Here is a 12500-nt window from a genome sequence, read left to right on the forward strand (position 1 = left end):
CACTATCATCACTGTCATCACTATCTTCACTATCATCACTGTTATCACTACCTTCACTATCATCACTATCATCACTACCTTCACTATCATCACTGTTATCACTATCATCACTATCATCACTACCTTCACTATCATCACTGTCATCACTATCTTCACTATCATCACTGTTATCACTACCTTCACTATCATCACTGTCATCACTGTCATCACTATCTTCACTATCATCACTATCATCACTACCTTCACTATCATCACTGTTATCACTATCATCACTATCATCACTACCTTCACTATCATCACTGTCATCACTATCTTCACTATCATCACTGTTATCACTACCTTCACTATCATCACTGTCATCACTGTCATCACTATCTTCACTATCATCACTATCATCACTACCTTCACTATCATCACTGTTATCACTATCATCACTATCATCACTACCTTCACTATCATCACTGTTATCACTATCATCACTATCATCACTATCTTCACTATCATCACTGTTATCACTATCATCACTATCATCACTATCATCACTACCTTCACTATCATCACTGTTATCACTATCATCACTATCATCACTACCTTCACTATCATCACTGTTATCACTATCATCACTATCATCACTATCTTCACTATCATCACTGTTATCACTATCATCACTATCATCACTATCATCACTACCTTCACTATCATCACTGTTATCACTATCTTCACTATCATCACTGTTATCACTATCATCACTATCATCACTACCTTCACTATCATCACTGTTATCACTATCATCACTATCATCACTACCTTCACTATCATCACTATCTTCACTATCATCACTGTTATCACTATCATCACTATCATCACTGTTATCACTACCTTCACTACCTTCACTATCATCACTGTTATCACTATCATCACTATCATCACTACCTTCACTATCATCACTGTCATCACTATCTTCACTATCATCACTGTTATCACTACCTTCACTATCGTCACTGTCATCACTATCATCACTATCTTCACTACCATCACTGTTATCACTATCATCACTATCATCACTACCTTCACTATCATCACTGTAATCACTATCATCACTATCATCACTTTCATTTCATTTCATTCACAACCTTTAGTTACTATGCCACCCGCAGTTGGAATCAGCTTCCAGAAGAGATCAGATGTGCTAAAACACTAGTCACATTTAAATTTAGACTCAAAACCCATCTTTTTAGTTGTGCATTTATTGAATGAGCACTGTGCTGTGTCCGAACTCATTGCACTATATTTTCAGTTTTTTGTTTATATATAAAATCATTTTCTAACCGTTTTTAAATTGATTTTAAGTAAGCGTTTTAATCATTTTAAAAGTTTTAAAATTGCTTGTTTTATTTTTTCTTATTTTTCATGATTATTTTACTTTCTTTGATGTAAAGCACTTTGAATTACCATTGTGTATGAAATGTGCTGTATAAATAAACTTGCCTTGCCTTGCCTCTCTTTACTATCATCACTGTTATCACTATCTTCACTTTCATCAGTCATCACTATCTTCACTTTCATCACCGTCATCACTATCTTCATTGTCATCACTATCATCACTGTTATCTCTATCTTCACTATCTTCACTATCATCACTATCTTCACTACCGTCACTATCATCACTGTCATCACTATCTTCACTACCGTCACTATCATCACTATCTTCACTACCGTTACTATCATCACTACCGTCACTATCTTCACTATCATCACTGTCATCACTATCTTCACTACCGTCACTATCATCACTACCTTCACTATCATCACTGTCATCACTATCTTCACTATCATCACTACCGTCACTGTCATCACTATCTTCACTATCATCACTACCGTCACTATCATCACTACCGTCAGTATCATCACTGTCAACACTATTTTCATTATTATCACTGTCATTACTATCTTCACTATCATCACTACCGTCACTATCTTCACTATCATCACTACCGTCACTATCATCACTGTCATCACTATCTTCACTATCATCACTATCTTCACTATCAATCACTACCGTCACTATCATCACTGTCATCACTATATTCACTATCTTCACTACCGTCACTATCATCACTGTCATCACTATCTTCACTATCATCACTGTCATCACTATCATCACTACCGTCACTATCATCACTACCGTCAGTATCATCACTGTCAACACTATTTTCATTATTATCACTGTCATTACTATCTTCACTATCATCACTACCGTCACTATCATCACTATCATCACTGTTATCACTGTCATCACTATCTTCACTGTCATCACTATCTTAACTATCATCACTACCATCACTATCATCAATGTTCATCATATTCATCTCGGCCAGTGTTCTCCTCTTTATAATGCTGATGTGGAGTCTCATTAGGATGGAGAGACGAGGCCGGCTGCCATAATTAACAGGCATTAATGTTGCATTAGTCTCTGTAAGTTCAGGAGAAGAGCGACCCGTCTATTCAGCTCAAGAGTCTTTATTAATTACACTGATAACCCCCCTTGTGTGAACCCCTTCTCCATTTGCCCTGTGCATGATGTTTCATATTCATCACTAATTATCTGGATTGTGTTCTGAACATGTCTGTATTGTGATCGATGGACAGGCAAAGCAAAGAGATGAAGGCCAATCAGGCAAAGACATCGATGGAGAACAGCAAAGCCATCAACCAGGACAAGAGCATCAAAAACAAGGCAGAGCGCGAGAGGTGCGGCACGACACACTGACGGCACAGTGAGATTAATAAATCATGGTCTGTCACAGTTTAATGGGTTTGTGTGTTTGTGTTGAAGGAGAGTTCGGGAGCTGAACAGCAGCAACACCAAAAAGTTCCTTGAGGAGAGAAAAAGGGTTGGTTGATGTTCTTTAGTCTTAGTTGATGCTTATGCCTCTGTTCTGTGAACAGTATAAATGCATTTGTCACAAGAGGATTTTGTATTCAAGTTGCTGTACAATTAAACACAATCCCAAAATCAAAATACATTTTTATGAAACCTACCTACATTCAAGTGTTGATAAAAACAATGCTTGAAGCTAGATTAAAACATTCTTCTTGTTTGAAAGTAGAGGGCCTGATCTTTATTTTGATGTATTGTATGTTCAGATATTCATACAATAAAATATTCTGGGGGCCATGCAATTTTAGTAAAAATCTGCAAAAACAGGCCTAACCCCTAACCTAGCCCTTCAAAAACTCTGTCTGGGAAAGAGTTAATAAGTCTTAATTCACCTTTCCATGGATTACGGCCTAAAACGTCTTAAATCAGAGCAGAAAGTCTGGAAGTCATGATGTCACGGCAGTAAATGTTGCATGTGCTGTAATAAACAAATCTCTTCTTCAGTATTTTAGTCTCGATTTCCAGTACAAATATCTACATATCTTTAAATCAAGACACATTTCCTGGAAAAGCAAGTATGTTTTCTCATGCTTCATATGTTCAATCTGTTTCCTCAGTAAATGTATCTTAGTTTGAGGGTCTTTAGACATTTGTTCTGAAAAACAAGACTCAATTACTGAGGAAGAGCATCCGTTTCTTGCAGTTTGATCAGAAGGTTCAGTAAAAGTTATTTCCATACTCAGAGGTATTGTTTTTGTGAAATAATTTTAATTAAAATGCATATCTGTAGGATATCTTAAGATCTAAAGCCTATTTCTTGAGATTAGGAGTTTCTGCAGCAATATGTTTAGAAGATTTTTTTCATTGTTTATTTTCATTTTAAAAGTCTGAGACTAAAATGATGCTGTAGTCAAGTCACATTTATTTCGACAGTGCTTTATACATTGCAGATTGTTTCAACGCAGCTTCACAGAAATAAACAGTAAATTACCTGTTGCAGAATTATTGGGTTTCTCTGTATATAAACTGATGTTCCTCACTTGTGAAAGGGTTCAGAAGAAAGCATCTGTTAAATGATTGTAAAGGTAGTAGCTCTCACTGATGTGCGTGAGGAACATGAATCCTGTGAAGATGATGAAGATGATGATGTTCTTCTTCCTCAGCTGGCCATGAAGCAGGCGAAGGAGCTGGAGCAGCTGCAGAAATCCCAGCGAGAGCAGCTGGACAAACTGGAGAAGTTCAACGAGCAGGTGAAAGCTCATGCTCACAGAGACGGGGTTTCAGAAGAGCGCTGCCCCTCCATTGATTTCATCTGATTTTTAGTTTTGTCTTCCATTACTCATATTCCCTACACGTGACGTCTGAAGCCATTCCTTAAATATGATTTGCCTTTTCTTTGAACAGCTTTTGAAATCCCATCATGCCTACAGTCAGACTCAAGGTAGGCTCACGCATTGCTCTCCTCTTTCTTCAGTTCTCTCCATCTGTCTCCTCTCTGTCTGATTGAGATTTACTCGTGGTGAAGGAACTTATTAAACATTTATACAGGTCTCAGATATTAGAGACTCGGGATCTGAACAATATGGTTTTTATTTCTGTAAATATCAAGACCACAGGGGGTACAGTAATCAGTGTATGGTTGAACACTGTAATAACACAGACTTCTGCAGTAAACCTGCTGACAGCTTGACTGATGAAGTTATTAATAATGTCAGGTGTGTTCGGACAGACTGTGCTGAATGCTGCTCAGCTATTGGCCAGTTATTATAAAGTCCCGCCCATTTGACAATTCTCCCAATCATCATAGAGAAGCCAGACAGCAGTCGACCAGTCATTGAGCTCCATTTCAAATCAAACTCATGCTTCTGTCCTAGACGGGACTCTTCAGTAAATATATATACAGGTCCTTCTCAAAAAATTAGCATATTGTGATAAAAGTTCATTATTTTCCATAATGTAATGATAAAAATGTATATATTAAATATATTAATGAGTATATAATATAATGAGTCATTGCACACCAACTGAAATATTTCAGGTCTTTTATTGTTTTAATACTGATGATTTTGGCATACAGCTCATGAAAACCCAAAATTCCTATCTCAAAAATCTAGAATATCATGAAAAGGTTCTCTAAAGGAGCTATTAACCTAATCATCTGAATCAACTAATTAACTCTAAACACCTGCAAAAGATTCCTGAGGCTTTTAAAAACTCCCAGCCTGGTTCATTACTCAGAACCGCAATCATGGGTAAGACTGACCTGACTGCTGTCCAGAAGGCCATCATTGACCCCCTCAAGCGAGAGGGTAAGACACAGAAAGACATTTCTGAACGAATAGGCTGTTCCCAGAGTGCTGTATCAAGGCACCTCAGTGGGAAGTCTGTGGGAAGGAAAATGTGTGGCAAAAAACACAGAAGAGGTGACCGGACCCTGAGGAAGATTGTGGAGAGGGACCGGTTCCAGACCTTGGGGAACCTGAGTCTGGAGTAGAAACATCCAGAGCCACCGTGCACAGGCGTGTGCAGGAAATGGGCTACAGAGAAGCAGCACTGGACTGTGGCTCAGTGGTCCAAAGTACTGGGCAAGGCAGGGTCAATGCAGCTAGCTTTCAGGAGATTTTGGAGCACTTCATGCTTCCATCTGCTGAAAAGCTTTATGGAGCTTCATGGTATTACTGTGCTCTCCTGACCTGAACCCCATAGTGAATCTGTGGGATATTGTGAGGAGAAAGTTGAGAGACGCAAGACCCAACACTCTGGATGAGCTGAAGGCCGCTATCGAAGCATCCTGGGCCTCCATAACACCTCAGCAGTGCCACAGGCTGATTGCCTCCATACCACGCCGCATTGAAGCAGTCATTTCTGCAAAAGGATTCCACGACCAAGTATTGAGAGCATAACTGAACATAATTATTTGAAGGTTGACTTTTTTTGTATTAAAAACACTTTTCTTTTATTGGTCGGATGAAATATGCTAATTTTTTGAGATAGGAATTTTGGGTTTTCATGAGCTGTATGCCAAATCATCAGTATTAAAACAATAAAAGACCTGAAATATTTCAGTTGGTCTGCAATGAATCTAAAATATATGAAAGTTAAATTTGTATCATTACATTATGGAAAATAATGAACTTTATCACAATATGCTAATTTTTTGAGAAGGACCTGTATATATATAAATATATATTTTCATTTGACACAAAAACCTTTTCTAATAGTTATCTTTTGGAGGTATTTTCACAGCCACATGTAATTTGCGATCTGAACAACACAGTTTTAGGACAGGAATCGTGAACATAAAACTGATTCTGATTCCAGTACTTGATGATTCCACTAATGAATATTTTAGTAATTACACTGATTTAGTTTGATGTTGAACATGATAAAGTAACAGTCCGTGGTTGAGAGTCAAAACCCATTCAGAAATGTTCAGAGAGTGAACGAATCATTAGATTGATTCAGTGAGTCATCAGACACATACACTCCTCCTTCTTCCTTCCACAACATCCTCTGATTTGAGAGACAAGAGTTTTTCAAATATTTCTTTTCTGTTTCTTTTTATAAATTGGCTGAATAAAGAAAATAAATATACTGGGGTTGCACTATGATGGTTAAACTATGAATCACGGTTATTTAAAAAAATATATAATCACGATTGTTTTTATTTTCATTTGATCTGAATTATTGCACTCTCACATAAGCACAGATCAGCGGGGAAGGTTAGTGAAAGAGGACAGACCAAACAACACACGTCTGCAAAGTCAGCTCTGAGAAAAATCAAGTTCGTTTTCTGAAGAAAAATCACCAAGAAACACTGCATCTTTTCTCTTCTTAATCACAATAACTATATTAATAATCACAATATAGCTTTTTATTTTATCTTTATTAAAAATTAGAACAGATTCAAACCCAGTAGAACCAACATACATTTGGCAAATAATGCATCACCTTTTTTTATTTTACATTAAAAAAGCATTCAAGAAAAACAAATAATCAGCTGTAAAAATCAGTGTGTCCATTACAAACGAATTGATTATTAAATCTACAAAAGCAGTTCAATCAAGTGCAGCGAGAGATGTCCTCTTTTCTTTTATTGCTCGAAGAACAGTGAATATTCTCAGACATACTGTAACCAACGGATCTAATATAATCTTACACACCTCACAATAGATCCAGAACATTCACTTAAGACACAACAGATTACGTTTGCTTGAACTTAAAGACTGTAATTCTGTGTATGTTTATCAGGAATGCACGCAGTCAGTACTCCTCTCTGAAAACACACATATAAAGATCATTTTCAATGTTTAATTACTCTTTGAGAGCATTGAGATCACTAGACTTAATGAACCCAGCATTGTGAAAACCTCCACATTTTTCACTTTTTTTTTCCTTGTAGCTCAAAATCAGCCCATGCACATTCACACTCATTCTGCCAGCGTCATATCAACAGCATTTTAAATCATGAATAGGAAACTCTAAAGACGAGATCCGGATGAATGAATGCTCTGTCAATCTGCTGTGATTCTCCAGGCCAAAGACATGCAGAAGATGGTGAAGCTGGAGGAGGACATGGACCGCAGACCAGCCACGGTGGTGTAAGCGCTCCATCCGTCAGCTGAGTCTTCATCTGTGCTCCTGAACCCCTGCAGCTGTAAACCCCGCCCATTCTCCCTACCTCAGCTCTAGCCCCGCCCACCGTGGTTAACTCCTCCTCTGCAGCGGCATCCAGCCAATCCAGCTCTTACTGTAGCTCCGCCCACACTGCTCAGACCAGCTCCTGAGGAGGCGGTGTGAACACGATTTTATACACCACCACCATCATCTTCATCATCTTCTTCATCATCAGCAGTGCTGCAGCCACTATGGCCGACAACTCAGAAGTGTTCTTTATGAACTTCTCAAGTCGTATCTTAACTGAGCTAGTTAACCGTAGCAGAGTCAGGCGAACGGACGAAGAATCTGATTAGTTTGTCACACCGTGTTTCTCCCGTCCTGAGCACTTTCTGTGTGTTAGGATGTCAAGGATCTTTGCCGATGTAGCAGAGCTGTAGCTTTCCTCTGAACACCATGAATGTAGACGCGTCTGGCAGCCAGATCACACCAGTGTCTGTTCCTCTACTGTGTTTTTAAGATCGTTTTACCCAAGTCTTGTTTTATTTGAGAGGTTTTGTGATGATGAATGAGTTTGTGAATCGCTGGTTCTGTTCTCCTGAGAATCCTCTTCGCACGGATCTGGAAGAACGTGACGCATCGACGCAAACCAGTTGCTTTCTCTGACACGAAACTGAACTTTGGTTGCACTTGTGTGCGTGGTCTTTTATTTTTTAGGTGTATTCTATTGGTACTTGTTTTAAAGAGAGGTGCGCTGCAGAAGAAATGATGTTCTTAGGCACTTTTGTCTTGTTTCAACCAGTAAGAATATCTAAAAAGCAAAACATAAATTAAAATGACAATCAAAAAGATATTAAGTCTTGTTTTCTGAAAACTGTATCAAAATGAAGTGTGTGAACACAAGAAAGAAATATCCCAACAGGCAGCCCATGGGCAGATATTTGTTCTTGTTTTAAACTTAAATTTGCTTCATTTTGACAGATTTTTCAGAAAACAAGACTTCTTATCTCGTGTCTTTCTGCATCTCCAGTAAATGAATCCTGATTTGAGGATGTTTAGATATTTGTTCTGAAAAACAAGATAAAAACACTCATTGTTCGAGGGCTTTTGAGATCATGTTATTGGTTGTTGTTTTCTTCTTGTTTTCATCATGTTTTAAGTGTTTGGCGGTGAACACATATCTGGTGTGAAAGCAAAGTGCTTTAAATCTCCATCGCTTACAAATGTGCCAATATATGTCAGGTAGAACGTTTAAATTATTTTACATGATAAATGCCAAAATAAGGGGTTATTTATATAAAGATGCAGATATAAATATATAATAGTGAGTAGTTTAAGTTTCTTAGAAGCTGTTTGCACTAGCTGAATGTGTTCCGTCGTGCGACCTCCTCGTAGACCTTTGCTCTGATATTATAGTTTGAGGAACAGCTGATTATTTTTGCAGAACTGTTGCGCTCTGAATTTCATCTGTTTTTTATTCCTTTGTCTTCTGAGTTTTCTGTTGCTTCTCAATGGATCATGCTGTAAGTGCTTTTGTATTTATAAATATATATATATATATATATATATATATATATATATATATATATATCGTATTTGTCAAACTTCTAGCAATGAAAAAACTCAAAATACTGTTGTTATCCTGCTACTTTAATACTGTTTTATAGTATGTGTCCCAATAAACTCTCCCAGGTGTTAAATGAAAAGTGTTGCAGGTGTTTATTTCCTAACCCAGCAAATGTCAGATGTGTAAAACACCCCTCACAAAAATTAACCATGGTTTTATTATAGTAAAAGTGTGGTAACCATGTTTTTTTTGTTTGTTTGTTTTTTCCTGTATCAATTACCTTTTGTAGGGGAGACACTTTTTTGACTTTCTCAGTTTGTGTAAATCCACGTGGGGTAATTTTTTATTCGCATTAATTTCACACTTGTCTAGTACAAATATGTTGCTTTGTTTATTACAGTGTATACATTTTTCTTTATTTACCATAAAAGAATTGTAGTGAAATGTGACAACATGCCCCGTAGCTGGAGTACAGTGTATCATCTGAGGGACACATAACTACCACATGACGTAAGATCTTAGCAGCCATGTTTGAGACGGCCCTGATCACAACACACAGCTATACAGTAAACTTTATAACAATATGTGGGTAAATAGATGAAGAAACGTTTAGAAACACAGATACACTCCCCTCCCTCCACACACAGCTTTCACAGAACACAAGACATAAACCAGACAAAATGCTGTACATTTATTGAAACAATAATTTTTTGAACATTAAACATCCACTGTCAGTCTGTATTTACCCGTTTCTTGTGGTTTCTCATTAAGATTCAGAAAAGTCAGTAGTGTGAATTACATCGCTGATGTCATATAATAGTGTAGTTGTAGTAGCAGTGGCCCTGTTTAAGCAGAGACACCCTTCTGTCCAGATTACCCCCCCTCCCTCGTGGAGATGATTATGTCAAGAGAAGGTTAAATCGGTGGATCCCTCTGTCGACGTCGGAACACGAGCAGGAGGGCTAAAGTATTACACTTGTATTTCGTGTTGTCCACTTGTGATCCGATCGACCAAGATGCCTCTTAATACCAAGGGTAACCAAAGTTAGGATGTTCCCCATCTGCACAACTGGAATGTGACACAAGTTAGTGTCTTCTGCTAGTTAACAAAGCATTAAAGAACTATCTAAACTCACAAATAACAGATTGGAGATTCCAGCAGATTCGTCTCATTTTAAATGATTACTAAAAACTGAGATGAAAAATGTACTTTTGCTATGTTAAAGTAAATGTTCAGCGACATCTTCAAAAAAAATTTTTTTTAATTTTTGCACACTTTTTTTCTCTATACAGTGTTTATATGGCATCTAGTAAATATTGTACATTGTGTTATTCTAACATGAGTGGAAATATTTAATCCATGTGTGTTACAACTAACCTCACATTACTCTGTGCCCCGTGCACCACTACATCCTCAGTTTTACTATAAATACCGTGGTTAAACTGTAGTAAACCATGGTTAATAGTCATAAGAGATGTCAGTGGTCTTCTCTGTCGTAGTTTGTAGGTCGAGAGCTTTTTACAACGCAGACTGTTAAAGCAGCTTTACAGTATTAAGAAAGTGTGTCAGAACTTCCCTGAGCAAGACTTCATAGATATCTGTCAAACAAGCGGCCGTCACTGAGAGTAATGTTCAGTGTGCAAGGCTGCAGATGTGTGGTTTAGCCATGAAGACGACAGCAGGTGTCTTGAGTTGTCTCAGTGTCTCCACACAGAGAACAGCAGTGTTCAGTCAGTAACTGGCTCATTTCTTCATGCGGTTCAGTCGGTGTGTTTCTCTGAAGCCCTTATTAAAATCAGCACATTAACACATGAACAATAAAGTATGATAATGAGACTCACATTGTCGTGGAAACTCCAAAGCGCAGCAGTATAAAGCAGATCTCCATCAGGAAACATGTTCAAACCCTCAGACAAGTGCGGCTCCAGAACCGACAGCAGAATCCTTAGACGCTCTGGATGAGAAAACCATCGACTCAAGAGCGAAGGGGCGCAGACGCCTCTCATCTCTGCCGTGTTTCTCCAGGACTCGGTGCGAGATGCAGAGGGGTGCGAGCGTGAATCTCCCGGACGCCTATGAGATGGGACACCTGGACGCAGTTAAGATCCTGGTGAAGATCCTGGTGAAGATCCTGGTGAAGAGCGGCACTGATGGAGTTCCTGGTGCGTGCTTTCAAAAGACTGAGTCTCCAGATCGACCGGCAAAACAAGGTGTGCAACTCTACAGCGGAGGTGGCCAGGTATCTCGGACACAAGGACTGCTTGCAGGCGCTGCCGAGTCACTCCAGGAGAGTTCACGAAGATGATGAAGATGCACTCGCTGAGAAACTCTCCACGGTGAACATCAGCGAAGCTAAAGATGAGGAGAAGCCTCTTCAGATCCCTGCATTTGAAGACGGGACTCGACTTCCCATCTGTTTAACCTGTTGATCCATCAGTTTGCGGAAGAGAATCCAGTCGATGGACTCCATTGAGGAATGTGAGAGGGAAGGTGATGCTTCATCATCACAAGTCTGGATGCTCTCTGATGTGTTCACTCCAGAACCTCCTCAGAAACACGGAGAGCACCGATGCCCCAACAATCACCTGCCTCCAGTGTTTTACTCACCCAGAGCCTCCACAACGCTTCTGGTCCTCTTGACATTTTATTAACTCCTTACACCAAAAGCACCAAAGAGGAGCTTGAGAAAGCCAAGAAGCTGGTGTTTGACGCGCCGTCAGAAGATTTGTTACTATCAGAAGAAGTGCAGTTTGCTGACTAGCACTGCTCCGGAGCGCCTTAAGCTGTTACACAAAAGCAAAGCCGGGTTTGAGCACGGATCCAGATCTCGGAGCACCCTCCGGCTGTTGAGGAGAATCACCTTTCCAGAGATGAAGAGGAGCAGCAGAGAGGCTCCAGAAGCACCCGGCCGCTGCATCCCAAGATCAGAGACTTCCCCTGGGAGACAAACACTTTCGGGTCGGGAGCAAGCCCAGCATCGACAGCATCAGTGCGGTCACGTGTGAGTCTGACTTTCAGTTTAAAGCTGCTCCTGATGTCTGAAGAGCGAGGAGAGACTGAACCATCTGTGAGGAGCACTAACCTACTAACTAGAAGCACTAACCTACTAACTAGAAACACTGACCTACTAACTAGAAGCACTAACCTACTAACTAGAAACTAGAAGCACTAACCTACTAACTAGAAGCACTAACCTACTAACTAGAAGCACTAACCTACTAACTAGAAGCACTAACCTACTAATTAGAAGCACTAACCTACTAACTAGAAACTAGAAGCACTAACCTACTAACTAGAAGCACTAACCTACTAACTAGAAGCACTGACCTACTAACTAGAAGCACTAACCTACTAACTAGAAACACTGACCTACTAATTAGAAGCACTAACCTACTAACTAGAAGCACTAACCTACTAACTAGCGCTGTGCCAAC

At 39.2% G+C, this 12500-nt stretch overlaps 1 protein-coding gene across 7 annotated transcripts in view; it reads left to right on the forward strand.

Moving 5' to 3' along the window:
* Nucleotides 1–9033, forward strand: part of LOC113094095 (1-phosphatidylinositol 4,5-bisphosphate phosphodiesterase beta-4-like) — a 66186-nt gene extending 57153 nt beyond the window's left edge. For 6 of the 7 annotated variants that reach the window (XM_026259749.1, XM_026259752.1, XM_026259751.1 and 3 more), the window contains 5 exons: nt 2650–2751; nt 2837–2894; nt 4045–4131; nt 4286–4322; nt 7418–9033. In XM_026259749.1, the coding sequence (XP_026115534.1) occupies nt 2650–2751; nt 2837–2894; nt 4045–4131; nt 4286–4322; nt 7418–7506 (373 nt within the window). In that variant the 3' untranslated portion in view covers nt 7507–9033. The remainder of the gene's footprint in view (nt 1–2649; nt 2752–2836; nt 2895–4044; nt 4132–4285; nt 4323–7417) is intronic. The other variant, XM_026259748.1, reaches the window with a different exon arrangement.
* The last annotated feature ends 3467 nt before the right edge of the window (nt 9034–12500 follow it).

This window comes from Carassius auratus, unplaced genomic scaffold (genome assembly GCF_003368295.1).
Source record: "Carassius auratus strain Wakin unplaced genomic scaffold, ASM336829v1 scaf_tig00215261, whole genome shotgun sequence".
NCBI classification, from domain to species: domain Eukaryota; kingdom Metazoa; phylum Chordata; class Actinopteri; order Cypriniformes; family Cyprinidae; genus Carassius; species Carassius auratus.